The sequence below is a fragment of the Netta rufina genome (genome assembly GCF_964035555.1).
Source record: "Netta rufina genome assembly, chromosome: 11".
NCBI lineage: Eukaryota > Metazoa > Chordata > Aves > Anseriformes > Anatidae > Netta > Netta rufina.
The window spans coordinates 5,255,142-5,276,454 of NC_140134.1; the positions used below are offsets into that span (position 1 = coordinate 5,255,142).

The 21,313-nt window shown below is 33.9% G+C and overlaps 1 protein-coding gene across 2 annotated transcripts in view; it reads left to right on the forward strand.

Annotated features, from left to right (window-relative positions):
* MINDY2 (MINDY lysine 48 deubiquitinase 2) overlaps positions 1 to 19,878 on the forward strand; it is a gene marked incomplete at its 5' end in the record, with an annotated part of 28,612 nt that extends 8,734 nt beyond the window's left edge. Inside the window, 9 exons of one of the 2 annotated variants that reach the window (XR_014618744.1) lie at positions 1,358 to 1,422; positions 3,657 to 3,815; positions 5,298 to 5,400; positions 6,564 to 6,706; positions 10,626 to 10,799; positions 12,109 to 12,282; positions 13,761 to 14,116; positions 15,218 to 15,275; positions 15,779 to 19,878. Coding sequence is in view for 1 of the 2 variants with exons in the window: in XM_084293196.1 (XP_084149322.1) it covers positions 1,358 to 1,422; positions 3,657 to 3,815; positions 5,298 to 5,400; positions 6,564 to 6,706; positions 10,626 to 10,799; positions 12,109 to 12,282; positions 13,761 to 13,880 (938 nt within the window). Of the gene's footprint in view, positions 1 to 1,357; positions 1,423 to 3,656; positions 3,816 to 5,297; positions 5,401 to 6,563; positions 6,707 to 10,625; positions 10,800 to 12,108; positions 12,283 to 13,760 lie in introns of both variants that reach the window. The other variant, XM_084293196.1, reaches the window with a different exon arrangement.
* Positions 19,879 to 21,313: the final 1,435 nt, after the last annotated feature.

Below are 21,313 nucleotides of genomic sequence, written 5' to 3' on the forward strand. Positions count from 1 at the left end.
TTGTCATGGTGACTGGGGTCTCATTTGTGGGCACTGTTCCATTACCAGATTCAGTCTTCGGCAAAACTGCAGCTGTTTCTATCTGACAAGTCTAACTTCAACAGCTCAGAGTGATCCAGATGTTACAAGTGCATTTGCCCTAGTTCTTAAGCTATATGCACCACAGATCCTTGCCTTTGTAGCCTAACAAATGTAAAACATTTAAGCTTAATATACTAACTAGCTTTGGTATTCTGAAACGGAAGAAAAACTTACTATATTCTTTCTTTTTGTTTGTAAAGAAAGCTTCTCAAAAGCCTACTGATGAATATTCCAATAGCTGAAAAAGTAGTTAATGACTTAACTTGGAAAAAAAAAAAAAAAAAACACAAAAAAACGACACACCAACATCTTTTAAGAACTCTAATTTCCTGTGCCTAAACACTCTTTTCTAATTGTATTGATAGAACAATGCTATCTGAAATCACAGTTGGCTAAACATGTGCCTTGAAGTGTCTTCTGTCTTCAAGACATATCACTTTCTGGAATTATTTTATTAAATTGAATCTCAAAATCGTTTTCTTAGATCGTTTAGATTCCTATTTAGTCAACAGGATTAGCAGTTGCCAAATTGTTCTCCTACAGCTTAAAAAGAACTTTGAGGGGAAAAAAAAAAATAGAAAAGCCCCTCAACCATACTGAACAATTTGAAGAGGTGATAAAATAAGAAACCTATGATGATGCTTTTATTAAATCTATAGAACTTCCTTGTGTAGAAACATAGTTTTTAGAAATGAAACAAGGGAATAAAAATGAAAAGCATAGAAATAAAATTGAAAATTCTGGGTGAGGCAGGTTATGGGGACTACAATTTTTGGTCACCAAAGTTTTTGCAAATCTTGAACCCCTATACCTTGATTAACTGATTAATAACCTTTATGTTGCAGACACAGATGGAATACAGGCCTTTCAGAATTATTAGTGTATGAAAACATATTCAGAAATGTCCATAGTGTCAGTCAGGATGAGCAGTTGCAATTCTTAAATTGTGTTATGCAATTACATGTTTTATTGTGAACAGTTTTGACTTTTTATGAATCAAGGCAAAGAGGGAAGGTAAATAATTAAGAGGCTGGCATGATACTTTAAATGTTTATGGAATGCTGTTTTAGTAATGACATTTGAATTTCACTTCTGAATATATGACCTGAATATTTAAAATTTTTTTTTTTTTTTTTACTTTGTACTTATAATTCAGGCTATAAAACAATGGCATCTCATTTAACAGAAAGCTTAAATGGTTGTATTTATGATCAGTTAGCTTCAGTCAGAAGTGTTCAAAGAAATGTTGAATAAACTATATTTTTGCTTTTTTTAGGAGATTATATTCTTGATGCAAAACCAAAAGAGATATCTGAAATTCAGCGTCTAAATTATGAGCAGGTAAGAAGCTGCTCCTAAAATACAATTGCTTATGTAAGATACTAAAAGGTACTATTTTTTTCCTCACTTAAGGTTTACTGATTTGTTAAGAACCAGAAGCATATTAACTGTTATTAGTAGTCTTCCCTTTTCTCTAGGCTTGATGTAGAGTATTATTTGTAAGTATTTCTTATTAGCAAAGAAAAATTTCTTACCCGTTAACACGAGAAACTATTGCTTTTCTTCTTGCAACGAGTGTAACAAGAGAATATTTTTCGTATTGAGGAAGAATAACATGGAAATACACATGGAAGTGTGTAACAGGGTGGCTGCTCTTTGAAGTCTTCTATTTTGCATTTTTCAGCATGCTCCATTCTGTGGTCCCTGCTAGTCTTTCACTGATGATAACAGATGAAATGAGATCTGGTTTTAAGTGTTGATGGACAAAAAGAGGTTGATTCCGTATTATACAAGGCAATATTATTTACACTGACCACTGTTTTATCACAGAAGTCTTTCTACATTAAAAGAAAATGTTATTCTTTTCCAAAAATATTGATGTATATATGTATCTTGGAGCAAATGTTTCAAGCTCTGTGATCACAGCTGTTTCGTTTTGATTACTTGTGGGGGAAAAAAGTGATTTGAATTTAAGTATTTCAAGCTAGATCTCTTAATTGTTAGGTTGTCTTTTCTTGCTAATGTTCAGTGTTGAAAACCAAAATATCTTGGGATGATTTAAATTAGAATGAAGATTGAATGGATTCTTTTAAGAACCTTCCAAAATATGGCTTAAGTCAAGTTACATGAATTCTCCTTGCGATAACTGAGTTAGCTATATTTTTTTTTTTCCCCACAAAATGCTACGCTGTTAAAGATTATAGCAGTAATCAAGTTACAGGAGGTTGAAGAAAATTATATACCTGGTAAAACTACAACCCCTGCGGCTTTCTTGTGCTAAATATATGTATTTACTAAGTAAATGTCACAAATCTTTTTGGTAGATATGTAACTGTACAATTTTAAAGAAACCTCCCGTTCTAGGAGTATTCTACATTCCATTCAAACATACCTGTAGATGCACTTGTGATACTACATGAGAGGGAAAAAGGAATTAGGTAACTGAGTCTTATAAAATTATTACATTTCAGAAGCATTGCAACTAGTCTTGGTGTTACTCATAGTTTTGTTTTTATCATGTCACACAGTTAACACTCTGCCTAAAACAATATGTTTTTTTCTTACAACATTGAAGAAATTTGTATATTCTTTAGAATACCAAGTTATAAGATGCATGGAGTGACTTCTTAATAATACTAAGATCTGCCTTATGTTCTAATGTACAGGCATGTGTTGTGTTGGCATCCTGCCCTATTAATTATCAATCTATTAATTTGTCTTTTAATATGCTGCCGAAACAAGTGTTCCTATCAGTGTATTGATTATGTTACTGTTTCATGAAGCCAGTTATTTCAAATTCAGCAAATTGCTTCTGGAGTGATGAAATGTCATCTCTACATACCCCACTTACACCTTGTTAGCCTATCTAGCTCTTTAATAGTTTCCTCATTATCTTCCCTTATTGAGCCCATTAGTTGTTGTTTTGCCATTAACTGTCTTATTAAAAGAAGACAGAGGCAACTGTCTTTCATGACCAGTGGGCTTAGTCTGTGAATCTTGTCTCTGTTTCATTTCTGATCTGTATTTCTCTATTTTTGTTGTGCCTTTTTAACCATTGTTGCAATCCTGAATTCCTCTTAAGCAACAAATGTTGCAAAACCAAGCAAACATAAAAACTCTGTTTCCCTGAATCTCTTGCAAACACTGAAGTACTTTCTGAAGATATTCTTTGTGCATTCTTCTCACTTGGTAGAAAATACTGCAGGCTTCTAAGCTATGTCTTTTTTTGTCCTTGTGGCATGTGTGGCTTAGCAAGTGTGAACTTCATCATTTAGACACCAAAATTGCAGTGTTTTAGTCTGTGACCAGAGAGATGCTATGTACCGTGATGATACAAACAGCAACACTGCTTCCTTTCAAATAAGCATTTTATATACAAATCCAATTGGACAAACTTGCATTTAAGTGTGCACTTGGCAGTGGCATGAATAATGTGAATGTGTTGAAGCTAATTTCTCCTTTTCTAATTTTTTTTAAGAACTATTGAGTTGCTGAGAACTATGTGATTACAAGGGTAACTACCAAGTGTACAAAGCTCTAGTTGGTCACCTGTTTCCTTTTCTTTCTGTTGTCAGAATATGAGTGATGCAATGGCAATTCTACATAAATTACAGACAGGCCTGGATGTCAACGTGAAATTTACAGGTGTACGAGTATTTGAATACACACCTGAATGCATAGTGTTTGATCTTCTTGATATCCCTTTGTACCATGGATGGTTAGTGGATCCCCAGGTAACTTTTTTTTTTTTTTTTTTTTCCTTTTTCCATATAACTCCAAGAGAAAATAAATTACCCAAATTTTATTGGGGTAGGAGAGATGTTTCAGAATTTTAACTGCAGTCAATAATAATGAATATGGTAATGGATATTCTTAAATCTAGTTTTTTTTTTTTTTTTTAAAAAAGTATTTTCCTTAGAGGAGTGAATCTAGACGGTACTTGTTTTTTTCTACAGTAACTTTGCAGAGGTTAGGTATTTTTTTAAGGTAACATTCCAAACCCACTAAACTGAAATCACAGCAGTGTAAATGAGAGTTTTTGTTCTGAGAGACATAAGAAGTTGCCAGATACAATGTACCAGTTAGTGTTTTTGAAAGCTCAAGAGAGAGCACTTGGAAGGAATGCAAGGTTACTTTCCTCTCCAGTTTACGTTTGATTTACATCTACCAGTACCAGCTTTTGAGAACTGAGGACTTTAGAACCAATTAAAGAGAACTGCATCTTTCACAAAAGTAAAACTTTTTAAAAAATTTTTTCATGATATTCAGGTATTATTTAAATAAACAGTAAAAATGATACTGTTTACTTAAGGTGAAACTGAGGAGTTTGTCTGGAATAATCCACCTCTGAGATTTTTATTTTTTTTTTCCCTCACACCTTGTTCATGAAAGCTACTATTCTCTTATTCCCCTTTCTTTATTGGAAAATGGCTTTATTATAATTTAGCATAATGGTGCCTATCAAGAAGAGATCGTTATAGGCAAATGGACTCTGTCCCAGGATGCATGATTTTGATGTGACCTACGTGGCTTATACCATAGCAGATCACAATTTGTAACTGTAGTTCTGAAATGCAGTGTATCAACAGTGTCTTTTAATGATGCTTTATATTAAGATCCACTGGGATTCCTAAATGATGGCTGTTCTTTTTTGCAAAGATAATAAGCTCACTGTAATTATAGTTATTTACATTTTTGTGTGTCTGTTCATGAGGTGAAATCCTATAAAAACTGAATTTTAGAAGTACCCATTTTTCTAATGAAGTATAATGCTTACAAAGAAAACAATGTTGATGTGTATAACATATATTCAAGATGTTAGCATTTACCTGAATCCTAGGGGGTTCTGTAACTTGAGCTGTGAACACCATAATGGAGAAGTAACTGGAAGGGAGAATATCTCTGTAACAAACTGCAGCCCATACTCTCTTCTATCCAGGTTAGCAACAGCTTTTGATATTAAGTGTTATCTTCAGGGATCCAAAATGGGATGTGAGACTGCAAGATGTTTAACAGTCTGATGTAAATCTTTTTGGCCTAATATTCTTAGGAGTATAACGTTCTCTATTTGTTGAAACTTAAAATATATATACATATATATATATATATATATATATATATATATATATATATATATCTTAAGAATAATTAGTCTAAGCTTACAGTTTTGTTCCGTTCTTCACAAAGATGAGTTCTCCTGTTGTCTCCTGCTCCAGGTTGCTGATATAGTAAAAGCAGTTGGTAACTGCAGTTACAATCAGCTAGTGGAGAAGATAATTTCTTGTAAACAGTCTGACAACAGTGAACTGGTTAGTGAAGGTGAGTAACTTTTTTCTGTTCTTTATCTAATTATCTGCCCTACTGAATCTTAACTTCTTACTTTGAGTGTGGGTCATGGTATGTAGCAATATAGGTGTGTAGCTGCGTGGTATCTACTTCCCCTGGGTAGACAAACAGAACTGTGCTCATCTTAACTTTTCTGATGCAATTTCTAAAACAAGGATCAACCTTGTTCTCTCAATATATGAAATGTGCCTTTTTAAAAGATGGATATAACTTCCTTTTATAAAAACGTAATATGGGCAATATTCAGATTTCAACTTGGCAACGTATCATCTCCTATAATTATATACTACACAATGAGAAGCAAAAACTCAGTGATACCAGAAGTGGATACAGCACTTTTAAATATGAGAGGGTTATTTACAATGCTCAGGTTTTTTAATCTATTTGTTTTCTTCTCTCTGAATGTGGTCCCTTATATTTGTTGTAGTAAGGGGGCACTTTCGTAGAGAGGAAATTGGGGGGGAGGCACGTGAGAATAATTTAATTGTTGCATTCAAATTTGCACATAGGTGTAAATTTGGTGAAAATAGGTGATTGCAGGTCTTTAGAAATCAAAGAAGAGGATATCCCCTTTTATTGTTACTCTATAGTTAAAGGAGTAGTTTTTGTCTTGGTTTAGTCTTGGGTTTTGGAAGAATTCTTAGGGTTATATTTGCTTGGCATATTATCCTAACGATATCTCTTGCATTATTTTTTGTTTGGCCCACTTTTACGGAGGTTAGTTATTGAGTAGTGAATGCAGTCTCAACGTTCAGAACCACCTGCTTATCCAGGGCAGAGAGTTAGCAGTCTTACAGTACTGTGGTGAGGACAAAACACAGCCCCCTTTTTTTTTCTCCTGTATATCTTGGCATTAGACCAACTGTATATAATGAGCAGTGTCCACATTCCACTACCAGTAGTTATAACCCTGGGTCTCTAGGTTAAGCTTAGGTTAAACTTGTTTTTAACTCAACTTTAGCAAGACAAAACAGATAAAAATGAATTTGTAGGGTTTTCACTCTCTTTTTTCTGTTAGTGTCATCACAGCAAATATTTTTGCTTACTTGACATAAAGTGGGGCAGGGAAGATTACCAGGTATTTATATGTTTTGAAGTATGTAACAGACCCATAACAATATGTGTTGCTTTTGTAGGATTTGTAGCTGAGCAATTTCTAAATAACACAGCTACACAATTGACATACCATGGGCTGTGTGAATTGACTTCAGCTGTCCAGGAAGGAGAGCTCTGCGTGTTCTTCAGGAATAACCATTTTAGCACTATGACCAAATACAAGGTATATTCAGTGTTTTCATTGTTTTTAATTTGGTGGGTTTTGTTTGCATTTCAAAGCAAATTTTGATTTTTCTGTCTTGAAAAAGAAATAAATTTGTTCTTGTTAAGTAAGGATGAATGTAAGGTCTATCACGAATGCTACTTGCAATGTATTGATTGCAGTCTTAGATATGAGGATCCATTATCACTTGAAATCTTACTGTAACTTTTCCCTTTGTGTTCTGTTTGTTTCTTGTGTTAACTCATTTTGTGGTTATGTGTAATGACGTGATTTTGTTATGTGGTTTAAATTTACTTGAGTATGTAAGTGGCAAGGGTAAGGTTAATGGATTCATTTAATTTCTTGTTCCTGAGGATATGGAATTTTCTTTTATTTGGGCCAGGAATTGAGTAGCTCTATACATGTATCCTGGTGTTCAGAATACCAAGTATCTGGGGAAGTTGAGATGAGCCATAATATCGGTTCCCTTTGTTAGAGAGGCAATTGAGTCTGAAGATAAGGAGACAAAATGGTGAGAACTGTGAAAAGAGTACTGCAGAATGTTAAAAGCAGGCGACAACTTGAATGTTTCTGACACTCCTTTTTCCATGGACTGTAAAATCTGGCTCAGGCAAGTTTATAGTCACTTATGGAGCATCTTTGTTCTTAACACAACTTTGCCTCTAAGGTGATTGTGTATTTCTACATATCTGAGTGTTAGGCAGAACAGGTTGCAATAAAGCTGCCTCCTAAGATTTAATCATTCCCTTCTTTTCAGTGATAAAATCATGCATTTTGAAGTAGATTTTTCCTAGGATTATGATATAAAAATCTTACATGTAGTTAGATATTTCTCTCAAATGAAAGTATAGTGAGTTCTTAAATTTGTATACAACTATTGAAATTATGTGTTGGTTAGCTTTTTTTTAAAAAAAAAAAAAAAAAAAAAAAAAAGATTAATTCCATGGACATAATGTTACAAGATATAAGATATCAAGAAACTGTCTTAATCAAGACAAATTCTTCATTATTTTAAAAAGTTAGCAGTAATCTTTCCATCTATTTCCTAGTTATTTGCAGCAGCTGTATGACTAACTATATTCTTGATGATCAAGGAAGTCAGAAACAGATTTGACTTGGGCTTTTAGCCAAGATTAGCTATCTGAAATCTTTGTACTCCAGGATACTCATGAGTGCTAAATACATTGTTGTCAGAGTTGAGATTTCTCAACTGCTTTACTATTTTATTAGATTTAATGTTAGCTCTGTAGATTTTTAATGGGTTTGCTTTTATTTCAGAGTTCTAGCAGTAGTCAGCAGTAGCTGTGTTATGGAGAAATGCCCATCAATTATGAGAACTGAAGATGCAACATATGTCAAAAAAGATGAAGACATAAAACTTTAGGGTAGGAACAAATAGGCTTTCTTCTGCTCTGTACTGGTGCCACATAACAATTACATGATTGTGATTGAGCAATTCTTATTATTTGTGGTGCTGGGTTGAGCAAATTTTTTTTTAAGTTGCGCATTAGTTTTTTCCACATCCTATCTGGTTAGATTGTTTTAGAGGTAATTAATGTTTTCTGTCTTTAAATTTATTATGATATAATATATATTTATCTATAACTGCTCAATAAGGTATTATCTTGCAGATATTTTAATACAGGGATATTGTATTGCAGATGTTTTAACTGGGGAGTTGTAGACACTGGTAACATCCTTTCTGCAAATAATCAGAACTTCCTAGTTCTTCCATGTTCAGTTCAAAGAATTTGCAATATTTGTCATTATTTTACACATTATCAATTTAAAAACAGATTCACCAACACTGCCAATACTTTACCCAATTATATACTGAGTTTAGAGGAGCATTGCACTGTCAGACTGAAGGATGTCTACCTTGCTATTGGATTACTTACTTTAAAGGGCTATGTTACTGAAATGAGTTATGTGAAAACATGGAGAAACAGTCCAGTACTCTGAATTCCATAGTTTTTGCATGTATAGTAAAAGAATTTGTTCTGTATAAGGAAGGGAAGTGGAGTGACTTTTTTTTTAACGCAAACTTTTTTTTTTGCGTTATTACTAACTTAACAGTAACAATGTAGGTTTGAAATTCTTTCTATTTTTTAATATTAAGTGCTTCTTGAAACATCAGAAATGTAACGTTTGTATGTTCATAATAACTATTTTGAATACCTGCCATAGATTAGGAAAGTATCAGTGTTGTTTCATACTGTAAAACAATTTATTAACTCTAAAAAAAATTAACACTGGTAGCTGATCTGTAAAAGGTAATTCTATGCTAGTTACGGGAATGAAAATACTTTGGGCTTTGACATAGACAATAGGTGAGAAGTTGTTTGTATGTGAATGCTTTTTAAAATTTTTATTTTAAAAAGAATGTTTGACTTACAAACAAGAGAATGAGTGAAAGGAAGAAAACTTTTTAATTTGGTCTGCTGCTTTATTAAAAATATTTATTTTGAAATATTCCTGTTCAATGCAACATATAGACACCTCTAAAATGTTAATCTTCAGGCAGGTAATGTGATTTTTAATTGGCTTTTTTTTAATTCCTCATTCAAGGAGTGTCAAATGGAAAGGGTGCATCTAATAGTTTTTCAATTTTAGATGCATCATTAACTTAAATGATGGAAGTTGAGTAATAAAGTAGCAATAATAGAATGGTAGCAGTGCATTCTTTCAGAAATTAATATTAAAAGTTTTGAAGAAATCTTCCTCTGAAGACTTCAGTTTCCTATTTGTAAAGCTACTGAGTTGATATTACAATGTAACTGAAGATTCACAGATCCTATTTTAGAATACAGCATCAGTCCATTTATCCACTTTAGTTATTTAATGTAGTCTTGAATAATTAATACTTCACTATTGCTCTTTGAAGAGTTGAATGATAACTGCATGATACAATATGAAGTTGTCATTTCTCTTTTGGAAAAGTTCAAGCACTATTTTGATATAAAATTGTGGCATTTAAAAAAATATCCATGATTTCATGTAAGATAAAAGCAAAAATAGCAAAGTATGGAAGGTGTTAATGGTAGTTCAGTTATAACAACAAAAGGGAATAAGCATCCAATTTATCCATTTGCCCAAGTACTCATTTAGTCTATTTCCTGTCTCTTTAATTGGATATTAATAGTCTTGGCTTTTGTGATTATACAGTAATCATTTTCAGCAGTTAAAGGCTGTTGTTTTCTTTGTGCCTTTGCTTTTCATTATACAGCTACTAAATATGTCAAATGATAATTACATAGATCAAGGAAAAACAGAACTGTAAAGAAGGAATCAGTTTAAGAATGTCTTAGTTCAGTTGGAAAGTTTTTCCCGCTGATGTGCCTGTGATACAACCTAGCAGTTTTTTTCCTGAAAAGTGACAAGGGATTTGATTTTTGAGTATGCATATTGCAATGATGCTCTCTAGGTTTATAAATAAATGTGGGATTTCTGTTTTGATACTCCACATGGGCTTTAGTTCAACTAGAAAATGTATTTCATAGCAAAACCTGCATTTTTTTCCCAAGGAAAAAGATGTCTGAGTTTGCCATAGTTAAAGCGAAATCATTCTACAGAACAACTCAGTTCTTCTGGTTTGCACAAAAAACCTTCTAAAATACTAATAGATGTAGGCTACAGGTGATACTACTTGTTACAAGGCCTCCTTTTCCTGTGTTAATTTAATGAGGAGATGAAGTGATTAAAAATAATGCCTTTAAACTACTTGTTCTGAGGCTAGTTACATACTACTATCTGGTCTTCTAATGCTATATGTAGATTTGTTTAAATTTAAAACTCACCAAAAAATCTAAATGAATGTTTTACTGGAAGGCAACAGTTGCTAGGGGGTCATTTATCATAACTATATATCAGACTGTGATAAAGCATTTTCATAATTTTACAGGTTTTCTTTATTCCATAGGGTCAACTTTACCTGCTGGTGACAGACCAGGGTTTTCTTACAGAAGAGAAAGTTGTTTGGGAAAGCTTACACAATGTGGATGGTGATGGAAATTTCTGTGATTCTGAATTCCACCTACGGCCTCCATCAGACCCTGAAACTGTCTACAGAGGGCAGCAGGATCAAATAGATCAAGTACTGGATTTCTGCCTCTCTTGTATTTTTGTGTTCACTGGTGACTATACGTAGTAAATACTGTTTATTTTTAGTCATATGTGTCATATTAGTCATACAGATGTGTGTATATGTGTACTCATACAAAAATGACTAGAAAAAAAAATCTTCAGATACCTACATTGAGATTTTCAAAAGTGCTCCTTTGAAATACTATCACAACTTTAAGGGAGGAGAAGACTAAGACCAATCCTGAATAGTTTGAAAGGTCTGATTTTAATCTTTGAGAATCCCTGTCTCCAAAGAATTTACTCAGGTGAAATGTCACATCTACTTTGTATATGGAAACAAGAACAGTACCATGAAACTTCTCATTTTATAAATTCATTTCAGCACATTGATTGTCAAAATGGAATTTTGTGTTCAGATGCCAACTTTGCTGAATATAAGACTAGGGCTATAGTAGAATGCATGTGATGGTGGTAATGTTATTCCTAACTATAAGTAATAGTTTCTGGAAGTCCTATTGGAGACAAGAACTATTTGTGTTAATGCATAAGCGTGTAGCAAGACCACTTGGAAATTCTGCTTGTTTAGAATGTAAGATTTATCTTTATAATCACTGTCATTTTTTAATATTTTATATATTTATATATATATAGAGAGAGAGAGAGAGAGAGTAAGCAGATGCTTAAAAAAAAAAAAAAACGAACATCTTAGGCACTGTACATCTCTTTTAGTAGATAACGTGGTAGAGATAACAACTGGTAAAATCTTGAGCTGCTACTGCTGTCTGTCTGTTTGGATATATCCCAAACTATCTTGATTATCTTCTCCTTGGTTTAGGAGTCAGTGTTCCTCATTGATTTGGTGTCAGTGCAGCTCAGTACAGTGGGAACAGATGCTCTAATGAGCATAAATCCCATTTTTACGTAGAAATAGCAAATAACAATGAGACAGCATCAAAATTGTTACCTCTACCTTAAACGGGTATGAGCTGGGCATTTTCTTTCATTTGCTGCTGTCCAAGTAAGGGAATTTAAAACTGAAAGCCATTCTTTTAACTAGCTTTTGTGTTTTGTGTGCTGTGACATAAGTACAGTGAAGGGAAAAAAGCCGAAGTAGAGTTTTCGGCCTTTCTGTGGCTCAGATTTTGAACATGTTCTGAAACAGAATTTCTGCTTGTTTCTGTGAGGTGGATGGATTTGAAGATGGAGGCTAGGGGAAAAGGGATGATACTGTATAGCTGCCCTTGCTGAAAAATGTACTATGTTATGTACTTGGCTCTTTTCTGCATGAAAGAGCATTAATAAGCAAGTTTACTCTTTAGGATTATCTGATGGCTTTGTCTCTACAACAAGAGCAGCAAAATCAAGAAATTAACTGGGAACAGATACCAGAAGGAATTAGCGATCTAGAGCTAGCAAAGAAGCTTCAGGAAGAGGAGGACAGGCGAGCTTCTCAGTACTATCAAGAACAAGAACAAGCAGCTGCTCAGGTCCAGGTAAGAAAACATTACAGAATATGATCACCAGTTTTAGTGAGTATTAACTTAATACTTAACACACACACATCTACCTTTGTAAATGTTTCAGACAGTTAAGACTGATGCTGTTTACATTGTAAACAGCAAGTAACAAGATGAATATAGGAATCTTAACAAATAGCACTACAACTTTCGCAGTGTGCATGCAGATATGACAGTTGCTGGTACTTAAATATTCAAAGCATGTCTAACCTAAATCAAAGTTTCATTCATACTGTTTAAGTTGGAATGATGGGATGAGTTACTACTAAAGGTTGCAAAGATTGCATTAAAAATATTTTACATTAATTGCAAAATAGCATTCAAATAGGAGCTTTTCAACAGTAGTCAAAATTGTCTTTGTGTTGTGTTGAGGAAATTCATGGTTTTACCTTTCTACATGTTTTAGTCACGATACTTTGTGAATCTATTTTGTCCTGTTCATCCTGAAATTAATAGCTACTGCTGGTATGCCTTCTCTGCTCCCCCTTAAAAAGCAGTTGTGTTCAGAATGTGTGGAAAATGTGATTCATGCACATGTATATAAGAAGTGGCCATATAACTGATTTTTTGCATGCCAGAGGCAATATTTAAGTTGTCCTTGATTCAGGGGGTTCTTTCCTGCTGGAGATTTTCAAAACACACACACACTCCACATATTTGTAAATAAAAGCAATCTGTTTGAAAGCCAAGTCTTTGGATTGCCTGTGTCAGTTCAGAACCCTTAATGGACACAGCTGTTAAATGTGAAACAAGAAATTTTGATGGTTCCAAATTCTGTGATTTCTGCTGCTTATTGCTTATATACAATCATCAGTAACTACTTCTAAGACAAAGATGTAAACAGAGTGAAAGGGGATTTAATTTCTGCTGGTTGCAAAAAGTTGGAAAGAACTGAGGAACCTGCTTAACAAGACTTAACAGTATCCTCTTTTGCAGCTATGAATGAATAGTAGCCAGAAAAGATGGTGAATGTGCAAACCTTCTGTTGCCTTCTGTCTACAACTCACCAAATTCTTAACTACTTCCTAGTCAGAAAAAACATCTGCTTTACCACATTTCAGCTGTCAAAAAACATACTTTCACTCACAACTTCTGAAATGTGGATTATATTCTTATAAAAAGAAATTGGAAAAAAAAAAAAACAGTCAAGTAAATATAGAAGTGCCAGAAAATGTTTGAAGACAAATTCAGATCAGTTGCTTCAATAATAAAATACGTGAACACAATAGAAGAGACTGATAGAACTTTAAATATATTTTCAGTTAATTTTGTTTTTTCAGAAATAAGTTTGCATGGAGGTTTTGGAAAATTTTCACTGAAAGACCTTTTACCTGAATTCTGCTGTTGCATTAAAGATGAACTTCTGTATACTTTAAACTAAATAACACTTCCATTTTTTACATATACAATAGCTTCTGCTTGTTTTATTCAAAATGGTATTATTTTCTACATAGCAGGTGCAAGGTGCTCCTTCTGTAGCAAGTGGAAGACAATCTGGGAGCAATGAACGCAAACGTAAAGAGCCTCGAGAGAAAGAGAGAGAAAAAGAGAAGAATAGCTGTGTTCTCTTGTAACAGAAAATGGATTTATTCTGGAGCCAAGTGCATGTCCTCAGAAGCAAAAGCAAGGAGTAAAAAGGAAGACAAACCCGTTACATGCCGCCTGTGCCTGATTACCCCACGGATTTTGTTCACGTTTCAGGAGAGGATGGGTGACTTTGTTACAATCATGCAGACTTTCTTCAAAGTCATAGCGCGTGTGCTGCTTGAGATGGAATTCCAAATCACAGTTGGATGCGGCTGTGCTTTGAGTTAGTCATAAGTTATACTGCACCTTGTAGCTGAACACACAGATCATGGCGAGTTTTGTGTCATAGTGACATCCATTACTTATTACATCAGTTAGTAAGCTATTTTATCTTCTACTCTAAACAAAGGAGGTAATTGGTTTTGTGTAAGACTTTTTTCCTGAAGTCTGTACACTAGCACAACAGAATCCTGTGTTACTTTAATGATGAGAAACTATATCTTAGGTTGGGTATAGTCTCTGTAACACAAGAGCCCAAATAACAGATGGGCACTGCCTCCTCAATGTGTCCAGATATCCTCGCTTCTGGATTTAGTACATTTATTATTATTTTTTTGAACCCAGATTTATACTGTTAGTGCTGTTGTTGCACCCCCGGCCAGCTTTCTTGCCCCAAGAATATATGACTTGATTATACAAAAATTGTCATAGAAAATGGGGCATTTATTAATGAGCAAGATGAATATTGTTTGCTTTTCTTGCAGTTATAAACTGGGTATGGCAACTCAGATGTTATCAGGGTTAAACAAGTGATTTTATAGGTAACTTCTTTTTCTTTTAGTAATTTTTTCCTCTTGTAGGTAAACTGGACCAGATAATTTCTTATTTATTGACCTCTCTATATGATAGGCGAATGATGAGAGGAAACTAAGGTCTATAATAATCCTTATTCTAAGAATGCAGAGTTAAAATAACTATCTGCCTTTTTTTCCCAGAAGTACCTTTAACATTAACATGTCCACTTGCATATTTAAGCAAGTGGACTGTAATTAAAAACACTTTTTTGTTTCTAGATGATATATCTTTAAAAAGCACACTTCCGAAGGGTGAGAGAAAAGCTAGGCTGCTCTCTGAGATTGTCTAGAAAGGTGGTCAGGTGTAATATTTTGTGTTTTAAATCACTAATTTAGAATTTTTGGAAACAATTTTCTAATTTATGGGAACCAAATAAACGTGTTGCATCTTATAGTATTTATAGCGTACAGAAACAGAATATTTACTGAATTATGAGGGAACCGCAAATCCTCCTCCATTTCCATTAAGTCAATAGGAATTACCTTCTTGCTGAACCTTTTTGATAAGATTTGTATTTCACAATTTGTAGATACTTTTGAAAAAGGCTGCTTCTCCTGGACAAGTTACGATTCATGCTCTAGGCCTGGGTAAGTGCATTAGTACACAATAGTCTAGGACAGCTAAGGCAGCTGGATAGAATATGACATTCCTGGTTTCCGGTGTTTGAAGAATGTCTGTAAGACAGTGGGTGTTTAAACACAAGTCCACAGGTAAAAAGCTGCTTTGCAGTTATTTCAGGCAGACCTGCTGCGGTGATGGCAACCAGTAATTACATAAAATCTGTTACGAACCTAGAAGGAAAGTTAGACTTGTAAAGGAAGAATGTCTTATTAACTGAAGGGCCAGTTTATATCACCTTTTTCTTCCATGACATTTTTTTCTTTTGTTTTTTCAATTTTGTTACACTTTTTTTTTTTAATAATAACAAAGTTATGAATGGTAGTTATCTAATATGCAAATTGTAAATGTAAAGATTTCTCTATATTCTTTAGTAAAGTCACGCCCAGAAAAGTCATTTTAACATTTAACGTATGCAGTTTAGTTAACTTTCTGTGTCAAAGCAAAGGTTGACCTCTTTTTTCCTTTGCAGCAGCCTAACTTCTTCAAACTAATGTGATGGAGGATCACCAACATAACGACTTGTCTACCTTAATCAAATCAGAAAATATTTCAATAGTGTCAATAACAAAGACTTTAAGCCAGAATGTTGTTTAAAAACATTCTGTTACTAAGATTTTTTCCAAATTTGTGTATTTACATTTATTTATTGCCCTTGAAAAATAAATATGTCGAGCTAAGTGTTTGTTATCTTATTATTTTTCACTGACAGTATTGCCAATTTAAATTATTATTTTTTAAACTTTAACTTGAGCAGACATTGTGGCTATTCAGAGTATCTTTTTGCCTGAGATACTTGCTCATATTAGAACAATTCATGTAGCATTTCCACTTTCAGACAGATGTGCCTGAAATCTAATATACTGTAGTGTTGGTAATGTTATTTGGTCACAATGGAAGAAAAGTTAAATGTCAGTGCTCATCACAAAGTCTGGACTTCCCAGTAATTCAATTTCCTTTCAATAACAGGGTAAGGTTTTCAGGTTATTTGAGATGGCAGGCATGCTATTCAAACAGTTTTCTGTTTATATCCTTTTTTTCTTTACAGGTCTCGGAGCTTTGGGAAAAAAAAAAGATAAAGAATTCCTAAAATTTAGGGCATTGTTCTGCATGGGTTGAGCTTGATAGTGGCAAAAGTTATAAGCAGGTGAGCTTTTTAATATCCAATATGAAGTATGTCTGGAAGATTAATTAACGCCCCACTGTGACTAACCATTTCAAAAGTAACTGTCACAGTCGGTATATAAAATATCTGAAACTGAAAAAATAACAATATGTAAAATATCAAAAATATCAAAATATACAATATCAAAAAACTGAATAGAACTGCTTTTATCTGTAATAGTGAGCTTGGAAAACAATGTCAAAGTAATCAGGGAGCACTAGTAAGATGATGGGTACTTCTGGCTCTATTTACTTCATTTACAGTCTTTTTTCAAATCTTTTTCTGGCAAAAGGTACAGATTTATATTTTAAATCTGTTTATACAATTTAGCATGCACATACTACAAATACCTACATAGCGTATATGAAAGTGTCAGAAAAGTAGAGTAGAACTTTGTTTTCCACTAGATAAAAGCTAGCACAAAAGACAGAATCATAGAATTTTTTGTTGTTGCATTACAGTCGTGAAATAAAGCTACAAGCACTGCCATAGTGTTAAAATGTCTTTCTAAAAGGCACTTTGTAAATGCTCAAATCTACCACTGAAGTTCCATTTATGTGTAATCTGAAGCCCAACAAAGCAGATCCAAATAAGGCTGTAACATGAGAAGAAATTAGCATTCCTGAAAATTCACTTAAAACACAATGCAAAAAAAATCTGTAGCAAGCCACCTACTTAATAGAATAAAGTATATGTTCAGATTGTCTTTACAGAGCTCTTCTTGTGGATCACAGACACACGAGTTGAAAGTGAACCATACACTCTTCCATATACACTTGCATTGAATTGCCAGTCAGTCTATGCACTTGCTAGATACTTCACGTTATTGTCAAATGTTTGTGTACACACAAGTTCGTGAAATTTTTTTTCCAGTATGTAATAAAAGGCAATTCGATGTCATGAAATTGGATCTCCTTGTGTATTCAGCAGGAAATACTAAAGTAAAATGTGAAGCTGATACACTTTTAACTGTTCTTTCCTGCTACAATAGATCTATAACCTGTAACCCAAAGCTAACTTATTGCTTATGCTTAGATCAGCTTTTTTTTTTTTTTTTTTTTTTTACTATTAGGATGCTTATCACAATTGATTACTAAAGTTTACACAAAGTAGATCTTCAAATACAACATAATGAATTAAGAACTGTATTCATTTTACAACCTTAAGAAGTCTACGTTTATGCAATCTTAAAGAGCAGATAAGTCAGCAAATGCAAGTTAATTGGTGTTCTTGTTAGAAAGCATGTAAGGAAAAAGCAAAAATAAAAAGCCTTAGTTTGGTTGCACTATAATGCTCTTATTTCTCCATCTGTGCTGTGAGAGTAAGACCTTGGTACCAGGAAAAAAAAATCTGACATTGAAAAATGTTCATATAATCCAATGACAATAAAAGTCAATGTAGCAACTTAAACATAGGCATTTTATTTTGTGATTTGGTGCAGTTACTTAACAGTCTTTTAAGCATAACCAGCACTAGACTGGTAGCAGTGTTATTTTGAATGCGAAGTTTTGGTGAGATGAATGACGCTCATCCAAATTATCTAAACAGAAATCTATTTGATGTTAATTTCCATAGTGTTTCCACATACTCCTTCTGGTTAACAGCTTGTTCTTACAGTTGTCCAGTAGAAAAGCATTGTATTTAAGCTCAACTGTCCCTTCCTCTGAAGGGGAAGAAGTGTGGCAGAGAAATGTAGAGAAGAGGCTGGAATATAAAAGACCTCTATGCTGCCTACTTTTCTTGAGATTGTCTAGGGATTTATCCTCAATTTTCATACAATCAGAATGGTTTGGGTTGGAAGGGACCTTAAAGATCATCCAATTCCAACCCTCTGCCACAGGAAGCGACATCTTCCACCAGCCCGGGCTGCCCAAAGCCCCATCCAGCCTGACCTTGAACACTTCCAGGGATGGGGCACCCACAGCTTCTCTGGGCAGCCCGTGCCAGTGCCTCACTGCCCTCATTTATTACGCGGTAGCATAGTAAATATGCTTTATACAGCATTTATTATGGTGTAGCATAATAAATAGCTGTCGCCATAGCATGTACTGGCCAAACCTCACCTAAGTAAGGCCAGGCTTGATGCAGCTCTAGGCAGCCTGCTGTAGTGGTTGGCAACCCCACCCCGAGTGGGGGCATTGAAAATAGATGATCTTTGAGGCCCGTTTCAACCAAGGCCATTCTATGATTCTGAGAAATGACCAGAATACATGTTTTATAATGGATTGGCAGTGTCTGTCTCTGTACACCTTCTTCACTCTCATAATGCTTCTAGGTTAAGACTAGCTGTTTGGACCCTCTTAAAAACTCCAAACGTTTTTATTAAATGTCAGTTGTCTGCTGTTTAATTTTGGTCATTATGTCAGCTTTGTCACTATGAGCTCTTTCTTTACTTGGAGAGTTACCTCTGGAGAACTTGCTGAAACCTTAAAGTTCTTTACTGCCTTTAAAATTACTCTTCTGGTTTGTAGGATTATTTGTGCTCATAGAGAAAATTCATATGTTGAAGTGGACAATTCAGTGTGCTTTGAGGCTAAGAAATTTAAACATTTAGTTAATTGTCTTTAGAAGTCAAAATACCATGTTTGCCTGCTTGACACACAGAATTTTCAATGAAATGTCATGGTTGGGAAATCCATAGGAATATTTCAGATGAGCTTCCGTACTCAAAAGTACAAACATAGTTTAAACAGTATAGTTTAAAAACAATTTGCTGTACTAATATGAAAATAAAGGAATCTGTTTCTCTAAATGTGTTGATGAAACATGAAATAAGGCACCAAGTGCTTTCATCAGTAGTTGAGTCACACATTTAAGGAACCAGGTAGGGGTCTTGCTACAGTCTTCCTGGGGCCAAAAAGTGAGTGAAATATCATTGTCTGCTATAGTCAAACACTAAGCCAAATGCATATAAATCTTGGTAGCAGGTTGGGACATTAGATCTTTTGTTAAGTTTTTTATGTCTTTAATTGATCTTTTGAGAAGGTCCTTTAGTGTTAACACGATTTCAGTTTAGGTACCACCCAGTTTATGATACATACTGTGAAACTCATAAATTTTGGGAAGTGATTTACTGGTGTCTCATGAGACAGTGCCTTTAGCTCACACACACTCAGATTCTCCTTAACAGAATCCAGAGCTCAGTACTAACAGTATTGAATCAATATGGGGAACATGACAATAGGGGCTTCACCATGTAATATGTCAATTCCAAGTATATAACTGTCATAAGTCCATATTTATAATTTATTACCTGTACCGGCTATAATAGAGCTAGTATGATTATTTCAGTCCATGCTATAGTTGCAATTCCCCCCTGTGAAAGAATTACAGAGAATTAGATGACTGCTTTTCTAATAGGCTTTGAAACTGCCTTGAAATGTTCTTTGTGATACTGGATTTTTCACTCTTGGAATATTAAACAATGCATAGAAGTTTCTGAATAAGAAATTTAATGATTTAATGCATGTTTTTCTTCTTTTGTAGTATGTTTATGGGGAACATAGTATTTAAAAATATGTATTTAATTTTGTATAAGAATGCTGTAACTACCTATATATGCTGCAATCACCTAGAACTAACAAACTGCTACATGAGTAACAAGCCTATGTATGCTATAGAAATTTCACTGGAAGAATTTAATAAATGTTAGGAACAGATTTATTTCTAAATAATGTAATGCTAAATTCTCTTTTTAACTATGGTTTCTACTGTGCATTCCTACAGCTAATAGTTCAGGGCTATCTTACAGTAACTAGTGGTGGCTAAATTATGTGTTAGGATCCTTCTAAACTTCCTGAGCAGTATTGCAATACTACTATCGCTTGTCCTAATTTTTTTAAATTAAATGTCTGTCCACTCCAACCTCATACTACAATACACAAGCATGAGGAGGAAATTAAAACATGACATTTCAGTATAGGCTTATGCAAGCCAGTCATATAACTTATTACATTTTTGAAAAATCTTAGACAAAATAAGGAATCTTTTTTTTTTTTTTTTTTCCCCCCAAGGAAAGCTACTGTTAGATTATCCTTGGCATTTTTTCAGCAAAAACAAGCTCAGTTTTGAATGTAACCATGTCTTCAGATTTGATAGCTTTGTGCAAAGCACGCACATTCAGCATTTTATGCCTATTTCTAAGGCAACTTTAATTTCTCTTCAGTATTTTGGTGCCAGGGCAACAACTGGTCTCGTAATTTTAAGGGTTTTATTATTGCAGGTTTACCAGAACCAGAAAGTGCTGTATAATTCCTGTTTTTGTTTACAGTTGTGTTTTGGTGAAGTTCTTTAGATTGAAAGCTTTAAAACAGGTTGTATGTGAGGTGAATAATTAACACTATGCTTTTTTTTTGGCCCATTGCAGCCTTGTTAGACTTTACAATTGAGTTGTATTTACGGTAGGAAGAAAATTACTGCTTTGGAAACAAAATTCTTCTTTCACTTTTAAAAAATAAATAAATAAATAAAAATTAATAGCTGATTGTATTAGACTATTATAGATAGATACGGTGACCCAATGAACCTACCTGTGGTGTTTTAAATTACTTTTTCAGCAATTTGCATTTTTATCTCAAATAGTCATAATTACATGTTCATATTTCATATAATAAGTTGATATCAGTATGCTTGCATTTCTGGATTTCTTACATGCTTTCTCTTCGAGCTTGACCTTTAAGAATCCATTAAAAAAAGGGACCTTAGGTAGCAAGTGTTTCTCCACCTGTGGCTAACTCTTGAAATAGCCAGTGCTGTTACATTATGCTAAACTGTGACTAGTCAAATAATTACAGTATAGACATCCATTAAATAAGCAGAACTGTGCTTTTGGTACAGTTTGTA